The following is a 12,096-nucleotide window of genomic DNA, read 5'->3' as shown; positions in this document are numbered from 1 at the left end:
TGCTGTTCTGTTCTAATGTGTTACAAAGTGTCATTTAGCTATTTTTAGTGTGAGGAAAGGGATATCTAGTGTAGTTAGAGTGCTCCTTTACACTTAAGTTAGCTTCAAAAATTTAGTTTCTGTAGGGAAAGTGTTAAGTGTAAGGGGACCGTAGTGTAGTGTAGGGTTAACTGACAGTGACTGCTATGGAAGGGTGACAAAACCCTTCCATAGCAGGGTGACCGCTATAGAGAAATGATAATTTCTCTGAGTTGCTTCGGGACAGGAATATGGCTTCTCACCAGCAAGCATTTTTCATGCTGCAGGGGTTGCCACTGCCAGTGCTTTTTTGAGGACATGTTTGATGTCAGACATGACATCTGAACATGTGTATAGGGGGTATATATAAACATATATGTCTGTATATATACCCCTAGACATATATAGGTGTGATAGTAGCAGAAATATATGCTTGCGCTAATGAAATCATTTACAGTTTTATATTTCTGCTACTATCACACCTATATATGGCTAGGTGTCTATATACATATAATTATGTGTGTATATATACCACTATACACAAGTTCAGATGTTTTGCCTGCCTCAAAAGAACCCAAAAAATGCCAAAAAAACGCTAGCGTCAAAAAAAAAATGCCCAGGTGTGTTTTTGCTGGCATTTTTTGGGGGGTTTTGGAGGCAGGCAAAACAACTGAACTTGTGTATAGTGGTGTATATACACACATACATATATTTATATACACACCTAGACATATATAGGTGTGATAGTAGCAGAAATATATGCTTGCGCTAATGAAATCATTTACAGTAATATATTTCTGCTACTATCACACCTATATATGGCTAGGTGTCTATATACATATAATTATGTGTGTATATATACCACTATACACAAGTTCAGATGTTTTGCCTGCCTCAAAAGAACCCCCAAAAATGCCAAAAAAAACACTAGCGTCAAAAAAAAAAATGCCCAGGTGTGTTTTTGCTGGCATTTTTTGGGGGTTTTTGGAGGCAGGCAAAACATCTGAACTTGTGCACAGTACCACTATACACAAGTTCAGATGTTTTTCCTGACTGCAAAGAACCCAAAAAAATGCCTGCTATTAAACCGGCAAGGTGTGAAAACCGAGAAGAGAAGCCAACCCCCTGAGCTGAAAGTGTTATAATACAAACGATCTTTTTTTTTCTGGTTCTGGACATGCTACAGAGCTGAAACTTCACATGTACACTTTTTAGACCCCCCCAGATACGAAATCCAAAGTAAAAATCAAAAAATCTCTTTTTTTTTTTTAATTTTTCAATAATTGGCTTTTTTATCAAAAATGACAATTTTTAAGAACTTTTTTTTGTGTGATTTTGTGTCTGGGGGGTCTAAAAGGTGTACCTGTGAAGTTTCAGCTCTGTAGCATGTCCAGAACCAGAAAAAAAAGATCATATAGGTGTAAAAGGAGGGTCCCACATCCCTGTTCTACTGAAAAATTATCTTTTTTTTTCATGGTTCTGGACATGCTACAGAGCTGAAACTTCACATGTACACTTTTTAGACCCCCCAGATACTAAATCCAAAATCAAAAAATCTCTCTCTTTTTTTTTTTTTTTTCAATAATTGGCTTTTTTTATCAAAAATTACAATTTTTAAGAACTTTTTTTTGTGTGATTAATAGTTAATAGGGCATGACCCAGAACCCTAGGGACTTTTTAGGGGCATTTATTGGGTTTTAGGGCTTAAAAAATTGTGTTTTTTGATTACCGAAGTTCGGGTCCCATTGATTTCAATGGGGTTCTGAAATCCGGGCCGAACTTTCGGGAAGTTCGGATGTTCTGGCCGAACCGAACTTTTCAAAAGTTCGATCATCCCTACTCGGCACCAGTTTCAAAAAACTGACAGCATTCAAAACAGCCAAACTTGCCTTTGTTGAATGCTTTTAAGTGTAGAGGAGGGGTTTGGGGTCTTTTAGACCCCCAGATCCCTCCACAACAGTGCCTGTCAAGTGTAAAAATAAAAACTTTTAAATGTACAAAAATATTGGCCAATATCGGCCGATACCGATATTCAATGGGCAAAATATTGGTATTGGTATCGGCAACGAAAATCGGATATTGGTCGATCACTAGTTCCGCTTATGGTACTCTATATTAACCCCGAGACACACTCGGGAATACCGCTAGGGAGGCTAAAGCATATAGGGGTTTTTAGATTTTCTGAAGTTTTCTGAAGTTTGGCTTTAAAGTGATATTACCAACTTCAATACAGGGCACTTTCACCCCTTCCTGCCCAGGCCAATTTTCCCCTTTTAGCGCTGTTGCATTTTGAAAGACAATTGCGCGGTCATGCAACACTGTACCTACACCAAATTTATGTAATTTCCCCCTCACAAATAGAGCTTTCTTTTGGTGGTCACTTCTGGGTTTTTTCCTTTTTGCTAAACAAATAAAAAAAGACCAAAAAGTTTGAAAAAAAAGTTTTTCTGTTTATGTTATACAATTTTGTAAATAAATACGTTTTTTTCCTGCAGTGATGAGCACTGATGAGACTGCACTGACAGGCACTGATGAGGAGGCACTGATGGGGTGGCACTGATGGGGTGGCACTGATAGGCGGCACTGATAGATGGCACTGATAGGCAGCACTGATAGGCACTGATATGTGGCACTGATAGGTAGCACTGATATGCAGCATTGGTGGGCACTTATAGGCGGCACTGCTGGGCACTGATAGGCAGCATTGATGGGCACTGATAGGTGGCACTGATGGACACTGATAGGTGGCACTGATGGGCACTAATGGGCACTAATAGGCGGCACTGGTGGGCCCTGGTGGGCATTGATGGGCACTGATAGGCGACACTGATCGGCACTGACGGGCGACACTGATGGGCACTAATGGGCACTGATAGGCGGCACTGGTGGGCAATAATGGGCAATAATGGGCACTGGTGGGCGACACTGATAGATGGCAATGATGGGCACTGGTGGGCAGCACTGATAAGGAGGGCACTGGCGGGCAGCACTGATGGGGAGGGCAATGGGGGGCTCCCTGAGCCCTGATTGCCATCTCTGGTGGCCATAGTGGGCATCCCTGGGGTCATTTGTGGGCATCCCTTGGGTCATGGGTGGGCATCCCTGGTGGTTCTAGTGGCACCCCCCCCCCCGAGGGCCTGCACTGGTAATCAATGATCTGATTACCAGTGCCGACCCCCCCCCCCCGTCAGGGGAGTCGCCGATCGGTGCTCCTTTACTCGTGCCTGTCAGGCACGTACTGAGGAAAGCAGATCAACAGCTCTTCCTGTTTACTATGTGACCAGACGTGATTGGACATGGCTGGTCACATGGTAAAGAGCCTACATCAGTAGGCTCTTTACCAAGATCGGAGATGCAGGGAGTCAGACTGACACCTCGCATCACCGATCGCCGCTCTGCGCGCCCCCGGGGGCTCACAGAGCGTATTATCCTGCCGCCGTCATATGACGTCCGGTTAGGATAATACAACCACAATCCCGCCGTCAATCTGCTATAGGGCGGGCGGGATGTGGTTAAACAAATGCTGTTTAATTTACATTGTCCCTTCTATTTCTGTATGTAGATGATGGTGCTATAGTTATTTTAATTTAAAAAACCCATCTAAGTATCATTTTCCTAATCAATATACAGCTGTCACATAACCCAGCTCTTTCCCATCCTGTCTGCAGAGAAACATAAGCAGGAGGAGCTTCTAGTCCTCTGCTGCTGGTCACATGTTCAAAATAAAAAAAACAGCCTTTGCAATACAGAGTAAAATTAAATAATTAATGCCAGTAAACTGTTTTAAATTTTCATACCAATATGTATTTGAAATTAAATATTTATTATTTTTTGGCAATACCATGGTGTGGGCGGATTTCTGCCAGTCACAGGCTGTTTCACTCTATAGTCACATGGGCTGCTCAAATGTGATAGGGAGGAAATGCTCAGCATAAAAACTCACTAAAAACTGAGCAGAGTTGCCACCACAGCTCCAAAATCCCTAACTGAATTGGGGACATGAACAGAAGGTAAAGATAGAGAGCAGCAGGATCAACCAGGTTTTTTTGTAGAACGCAGAAAACAAATCTAAAAGTGACTGAGTGAGTATGAACAGCATGTAATACAGCATTTGTTGATGTTTTTAGGATGTGGTTTAGTGACACTTTAAGGCTTGCAATAGCATACCAGATACTTTGAAGCAAGTATGCTGACCAGGACTCTACAGAGTAAGAGAGGTATGAAAGGAGAAATTTGCAGGACAATATTTCCTACAGAATAACTGTTGACAAAAGTCGTGACCTACTCCTAATTAGTGCACAGGTGAACAGGCCCTTTACTAGGCACTTTTGAACCATTTAAGGCCCGTACACACGTACCGATCGTCAGCCGACGATCGTCCGTCTTTTGTCCCCGGGCTGTCGGTGTCTGTTGAAAAGTGCAAAGACTGCACAAGAATTTTGTCCGCCGACTACAGCCGACTGCAGAAGTGATGTCATGTAATGGTTAACATTCCCTGTGTTTTTTCTTTTCTGAGCATGCCCAGTCTTGCAAATCTGCGGTCTGTCGGCTGATTTCTGTACTGACTGGCGAACAATCGGCCGTTCTGGTGTCGGCATACCAAAATTTTAATGCTTGCAAGACAGACTCTTGTCTGCAGAATGTGCGCTGACGGCTGTCGGAGGCACCATACTAACAAGCGTACAATCGGCAGATCTTTCGTCCGCCGACGTTTGTATGCCGACGATCGGTACGTGTGTACGGGCCTTTAGAAGGCATTTTGTCAGCTTGGTAGATGCTAACAACAGTGGAGAGCACAGTACTTTGCATGTGGTCTAAATGACTGAAAACCAGAGAGCTAGAAATGACTAAATTATTGTTATACACAAAATGTATAAACCCTTCCGTGCCGACGGCTATAATAAATTGTGAGAAAATTATATTGCAAAACTATGAAATAAATAACTTATTATTCTACCAATAATCAGCAGCTATAAATAACTATAAACCCCTAAGTGATATAAAAAAAATAATAATGACATTATTATGTTACACTCTACATTGTGCTGGTTCAATGATGTAAAATATTTATCAGTGTGAAAATTCATGCACAATAAATCATTCAATAAATATTGTGATCAAATAAAGACCCCCAAACAATACATGAAAATATTTTTAACCAAAACTAATTTTAAAAAAAATAAGTTCAAATGAAGCAATCCAACGGTGCAATGTCTAAAAAATTCCCATCACCGATACTATTCTTCCAAGTGTAGAAAAATCTTTAAACCAAGGTGACTACCACCACTAAACGCAATCACCAGATATGCAAGCCTATCTCACTACAAGATTAGGTAAACACAGCTTTTATTAATTCTAAACATCTTCCAAACAGGAGCAGTCCACTTAAAGGCATCACCTCCACTGCTATCCTCTCCCTATTCAGTCGTTAGATTTCATAGCCAGCATTAAAAAAACAAAAAACAGGTCTCCATAAGATACTACACTATGGGACAGTCATCTAATGGTCATTTACCATAGTGTGGGAAAGTCATATACCATGGTGTGAGGATGAGTGAGAGGAGAGTATTGTCATTTGATTGGTGTGTTAGGCACACCCAGGTATGTCATCGAAGGGGAGTGTCTTTGCAATATGTAAACATATAAATGAAGGAGCTACAGTAGGCAGGGTCATCGTTGAGGAAGGGTGCATGTCCCCTGAAACGCGCCAGCTTTCCAACTGCAGCTATTTTGGTATTGCCTAAGCTGGAGTTGAGTTCCAATATGCTTGTACCTTTTCATGTTTGTGAGCATATTTTTTGCCACATTTTATTCAATAAAACATAGCGGTGGTAATGCACTAGGTGTTTGCGCCTTCCTGTGTCTCTTTACAGTATTGCTTCAAGTTTCCCCACTTGAGGAGGGCAGCTTCGGTTTGGGCACCACATATACACCATGGAATTTGAGACAGAGTGAGAGCTGAGGTGTTGTTACATTCTTGTGGTAGAAATATTTTCATGCATCCTTTGGAAGATTTTATTTGACCACATTATATATTGAATGAGTTATTGTGCATGAATATTCACACTGATGAATACATTTATATTATTGTATCAGCGCTGTAATTATTATTTTGTTATATTGTTATAGATTGTTTTACTTACTGTGTTTCTGAGCAAGAATACATCGGCTTCTTCCAAAGTACAGGGCACACAGTGACACCAGACATCAAGTTCAGGCTTCCAGTAGAAAAGTATTTTAAGGAACCCCAGTGTAATGATGTAACCAATAACACAAAAGATACTTTGACGTTTTACTGTTCTGTATCCAAACAGCTCCTGTAAGACACAAAAAAAAGAAGGTTTGAAAAGATAACCAAGTTCACAAAGGCTCTTTTATGCAAATATTTGTCTGGTACTAAAATAACCTGGATCTGATTTACCATTAGTCTAAAAAAAAAGATTGTCTAACTGCTCTGCAATGACCATAGCAATCAGTCAACTTCCTTCCTTTCTTTGAAATATAAATGGGAAAAGCTAAATGCTTGCTATGTATCACACAGAAAGAAAGGAGAAAGGACGTATAGATAAAGAGCAGGCAATGCAGGGGAAATTGTATGGTTTGTGTGGTCAAAGAGAGATAGGACCCAGGATCATTTCTGATGGGATGAAGGATGCAGGTTCACATGCAGGAAAAATTATGATCACATAAGATTATGTGGCAGGATGGCAAAGTGCAAGGAATTTCAGTAAAGGATTTCTAGTGGTTTGACATATAGGAGGCAGAACTCAGATGAGACTGTGACCTGTGATTAGATTGGGTTACTGTGATGTATTTTATTTTTTTTCACTTTTGTGTGGTATTTATGGGATTAAGGTCTGGAGACTGGCTAGGCCACTGCCTGACCTTAATGTGCTTTTTCTCTTTGTTGCCTTGGCGGTATGTTCTGTGTCATTGTCATGCTGGAAGACCCATCTATGACCCATCTTCAAAGTTCTGGTTTAGGGAAGAAGGTTCTCGTCCAAGATTTTACAATACATGGCCCATCCATTGGCCTCTCAATGCAGAAAAGTCAGCCTGTACCTTTAGCAGAGGAACAGCTCCAAAGCATCATGTTTCCACCTCCGTATTCAGCATTTTTCTTCCTCCAAACACGGCAAGTCGAGCTAATGCCAAAGAGCCTAATTTTGGCCCCATCTGACCACAACACTTTCTCCCAATCCTTCTCTGAATCATTTAGATGATGATTTAATCTCTACCCTGTCTTGTCCTGATCTGGCCACTTCTGTTTACAACAGTTCACTCTCATCATCACTTGATGCACTTGCTCTTCTAACTACATGCAGAATCAGGCCCCGACCATTGCAACCCTGGCAAACTGACAACAGTAGAAATCTCAAGAGACATTGCCGTGGTCTTAGACGGTAGCGTAAAACCAAATGACTGCATGACTTCACCCTATATAAATATGCTCTCCAAACATACAATTCATGCCTCCGTGTGGCCAAACAAGCCTACTTTGTGTCCCTTGTTACTACCCTGTCATCCAGTCCCCGCTGGCTCTTCTCAACTTTTAACTCTCTGCTTCGTCCCCCACCCCCTCTACTCACTAACTCACTCACTGCCCAAGAGATTGCCAATCACTTCAAAGACAAGGTTGATGCAATACGTGAGGACACCTCCACTGAGCGCACATCTTCCCCACTCAATATACCTTGCCTAACAGCACAGTTAACACTCTCCTAATTTGAACTGGCTACTACTGAAGAGGTTAAAAAAATTTTTCTCAGATGCCCACCTAACCACCTGTTCCCTGGATCCTGTTCCCTCACAACTACTACGGACACCCTCTTATTCTATCCTATGCTCCCTTACTCACATCTTTAATCTCTCCCTCTCTAGTGGCACCTTCCCCTCCCCTCTAAAACATGCGCAGATCACTCCTATACTTAAAAAGCCCTCACTGGACCCCACCAACCTGAACAACCTAATACCCATTTCACTGCTCCCAATCACTTCTAAACTTCTAGAATGCTTAGTCTACAACCGTCTCAGCTCCTACCTCAGTGAAAATAACCTTCTTGATCCCTTACAGTCTGGCTTTCGCTTGCAGCACTCCACAGAAACTGCCTTACTAAAACTCACCAACAATTTACTAACTGCTAAAACCAATGGCCACTACTCCATACTCCTATTACTTGACCTCTCTGCGGCCTTTGATACTGTTGACCACCCGCTCCTTCTTAATAAACTCCATTCCCTTGGCCTCCAAGATTCTGCTCTATCTTGGTTCTCCTCCACAGTGTTACCCACAACTCTACCTCCTCCTCCCCATTGCCCCTTTCTGTGGGGGTTCCCCAAGGCTCTGTTCTTGGACCCCTCCTCTTCTCTATCTACACCACCTCCCTTGGTCACTTGATAACCGCCCACGGCTTCCAATACAGTCTATACGCTGATGACACTCAAATCTATCTGTCTACTCCTTCAGTCTACTCTTGCATTGCTAACTTACTTACTGACGTATCAACATAGATGTCGCACCACTTCCTCAAACTAAATCTCTCTAAAACTAAGCTGGTAATATTCCCCCCTGCCCATGCCCCTCTCCATGACTTTTCCATCAAAATTAGTTATGCAACCATCAATCCCTCCCCTCAAGCCAGGGTACTAGGTGTAATCCTAGACTCTGACCTGTCCTTTCAGCCCCAAATCCAATCATTGTCAAAAGCTTGTAGACTTCACCTCCGCAACATCTCTAAAATTTGCCCCTTTTTAATAACTGAAACCACCAAGCTACTCCTTCACTCCCTTGTTATTTCTCACCTCGACTATTGCAACTCCCTTCTCATAGGCCTACCACTCCATAGGCTATCCCCTCTTCAGTCTATAATGAATGCTGCTGCCAAACTTGTCCACTTTACCAACCGCTCAGTTTCTGCCTCCCAATCCCTACACTGGCTCCTTATTGCCCAGCAAATTAAATTCAAAATACTAACCACAACATTCAAAGCCATTCACAACTCTGCCCCCAGCTACATTACCAATCTTGTCTCCAAATAACACCCAAGCCGTCCGCTCTGCTCCGCTCCTCTCAAGACCTCCTACTCTCAAGCTCCCTTGTCTCCTCCTCCCATGCTCATCTGCAGGATTTCTCCAGAGCCTCTCCCATCCTCTGGAACGCTCTACCTCAACCTGTACGGCTATCTCCTACTCTAGCTGCTTTCAGGCGATCCCTGAAAACTCATCTCTTCGGGGAAGCCTATCACTAATCTTCCGTCAGCTCATTCCCTACTGTTAGAACCTCTTGTAACACCTGCCCCACCCCAAAAGATTGTAAGCTCTTCTGAGCAGGGCCCTCTTTTTTTAAAATAATTTTTATTGGTTTTTCAATCAAACAAAACAAGTTGCATTTGAATACAAGATATTGCGCAAATACCAATGTTCATGGCTAAACAATATTACATGTTTGAGAGATTACAACAATGAAAACATACAAAAAAGAAAATTAACATTACGTATACGAACATAACAATAATGCGATAAGCAGTAAATTTGCATAATGTACCTTTCGCCTAAGCAGTCGGATAAAATCTAGGTGAGCATGTACGTGCGTCACCCATGGGCACCCAAACGGGGACACTATTTACCCCATGAGGACGACCGAACCAAGCTCCAACTTACTCACAGAAAGAGGAGAGTGAAGGTTCAAGCTACAAGACCAAAAGCATGTGCACTAGTGTGCCTACCTGACCACATCCCCTCCAACAGATATTGGAGCAGGTGTTGTGAAATTTGGCTATAACATAGGGGGACCTGTACCAACGGAGGTGGATTTTCTGTGCCCCTTCCCTAAAGTAGGAGCATTTAGTAAGTGCATAGTTCAGCCGAAAGGCCTTTAGCCACTGGGCCTGTGTGAAATTCTGTTGCAAGTCCCGTTCCCACTTCAACTGGGAAGAGGACTTCACAAATATAGACCTATCATTCAGTGAGTTGTAGAACAAACTAATCCCTAGTTTTTCAGACGAATCAGTGAAACAGAATGAGTGTATCTGTTTCGGGAGGGTGATTGTAGTTGTGCGTAACATTGAGATAATGTGTTATACTCTTTTGTAATTCAAGTATTCAGTTTTGAATTCAGAGAATCTCATGCACAATTCTGGGAAAGAGAGTAACTTAGAATGTTGGTATAAGTCAGATATACGAGTTAAGCCATACTTTTTCCAATGGGCTATATGCAGGTCAAGTGAAAGAGCTCTCAAGGTGCTCAGTTTAATGGGCAGGTGGAAAAGGTTGTCACCTACAGTCATATTGGCCGAAAAGTACTTTCACGCTAACAATGTGGCCGATATGGTGGGTGTGTGTCCAGCGGGCATCTGGGTGAGGTGGAGGGCCAACACTGAGTCAGCAAGTGAAATGTGGGGCATACAGGATTGCTCCAGGGATTGCCATAGGGGCACCTGGAAATTGGAGAACCAATATTTGGATTGAGATAATATTGCTGCCATGTGATAGTCCTTCATGTCGAGAACCCCCATACCCCCAACCATGATCTGCTTAGTAAAAGCTTTGTGTGAGGTTCTGGGTTTGCTATCTTTCCACAAATACATACTGAGAATTTTTTGTAGGGATCTATAGAAGGTGTTTCGGACCTGGATGGGGAGAGCCCTAAAAAGGTATAGAGAATTTTTGGCAAGATTAGCATTTTGAAATGCGCATTTCTACCTGACCAAGAGAGGTAAAATATCCGCAGTCGGAGAAGGTCCTGTGTTATTGAAGTGAGTAGGGGGGGGGAATTAAGTCTGAAGAGGGAAGATGGTGAGGGTGTAAGTTTAATACCCAAGTAGTCCATGGATTCTAGCTGCCACTGGTAATGTACCAGTTGTTGAATCTGCACTTTAGTCTTAGGCTCCACTGCTACTCCAAGTAGGTTGGATTTTGGTTCATTTACTTTATAGTATGAAATGGATTTGAAATATGCTAGTATACTGTATTTTGAATGTGGGACAGGGAAGCTACTGGGTTTGTGCAAGATAGCATAACGTCATCTGCAAAAAGTGAAATGACGTGAGACGATCCTCCTACTGATATACCTGTGATCTAACTCTCTCGGCTAAGGGCTCCATGAGCAAGGCGGAAATGAGTGGCGACAAAGGGCATTGACTATTGACCCTTGAAATCTAAATTTCTCCAAAGTTTGGCGGAGGTATCCCAAGTGTATCCTGTCAAAGGCCTTTTCGGCATCAAGTGACAGGAACACAGTGGGGAGCCGTTTAGAATGGACGTGGTAGATGAGACAAACAAGACGTCTAGTCGCAACAGTGGCCTGACGTCCTAGAACAAAGCCTACTTGTTCTGATTTAATTAAATTGGGTAAGTGTTGAGATATACGATTGGCCAGAATTCTAGCGTACACCTTGAGATCTACATTCAATAATGAAATAGGCCTGAAATTTTATTCAAAACAAATATTCCTTATAATAAAAATTAAAAGCAATATATCCCCTGCGCACAAGGTTTACAATATATGATATATAATAGGTCTAATTAAAGACTAGTCGCAGCTACTTTCAAACATAAAGCATAAAATTAAATACACAACTCAAATCCTATATTGATTCTTAAAGTAAAAGTATTAGTAGCGCAGGCAAGAAATGATCAGTCCAATATTCATAGAGAAGATAATCCAAGAGTAAGTTCATGTAGTAAAGATCACTAAGAAAAGCCAATCCACCAGACAGGAAACACCACCGTGTAGCCAGGATCCCCAGAAAGATATTTGCATCCACCCTTGTGATAATCAGTGAGAATGGCAACTCACCGGAACAAATTGCCCACCCACTTTCATAGGTAAGGCTCACACGCTGAGAAATGCTGACATCCAAACTGGCTCAAAACCTGTGTTTTCCCTGTGACAGCTAATGACCCAATGATCCTTGTGCTCATTTAATCCCTTCTCACCGGATCGTCCATGGACCAAGATGACTCAGCGGGAAAAAGAGATATAAAGGAACGCACTAGTGTGATATTGTTTTTTTTTTTTTTAAAACTTCACTTGAATAAATGTGAAGTTTAAAAACAATATCACTTGCCGTAAGTGAC

The 12,096-nt window shown here is 42.1% G+C and overlaps 1 protein-coding gene across 1 annotated transcript in view; it reads right to left on the bottom strand.

Moving 5' to 3' along the window:
• The window catches only part of LOC309551116 (putative cation-transporting ATPase 13A5), a 203,245-nt gene that overhangs the window by 179,017 nt on the left and 12,132 nt on the right, over positions 1-12,096 (bottom strand). The window contains exon 2 of the mRNA XM_082251562.1: positions 6,162-6,335. Coding sequence (XP_082107688.1) covers positions 6,162-6,335 — 174 coding nt within the window. The remainder of the gene's footprint in view (positions 1-6,161; positions 6,336-12,096) is intronic.

This window comes from Pelophylax lessonae (assembly GCF_965119305.1).
Source record: "Pelophylax lessonae genome assembly, chromosome: 3".
NCBI classification, from domain to species: domain Eukaryota; kingdom Metazoa; phylum Chordata; class Amphibia; order Anura; family Ranidae; genus Pelophylax; species Pelophylax lessonae.
This window is presented reverse-complemented; position numbering and strand designations above follow the sequence as displayed.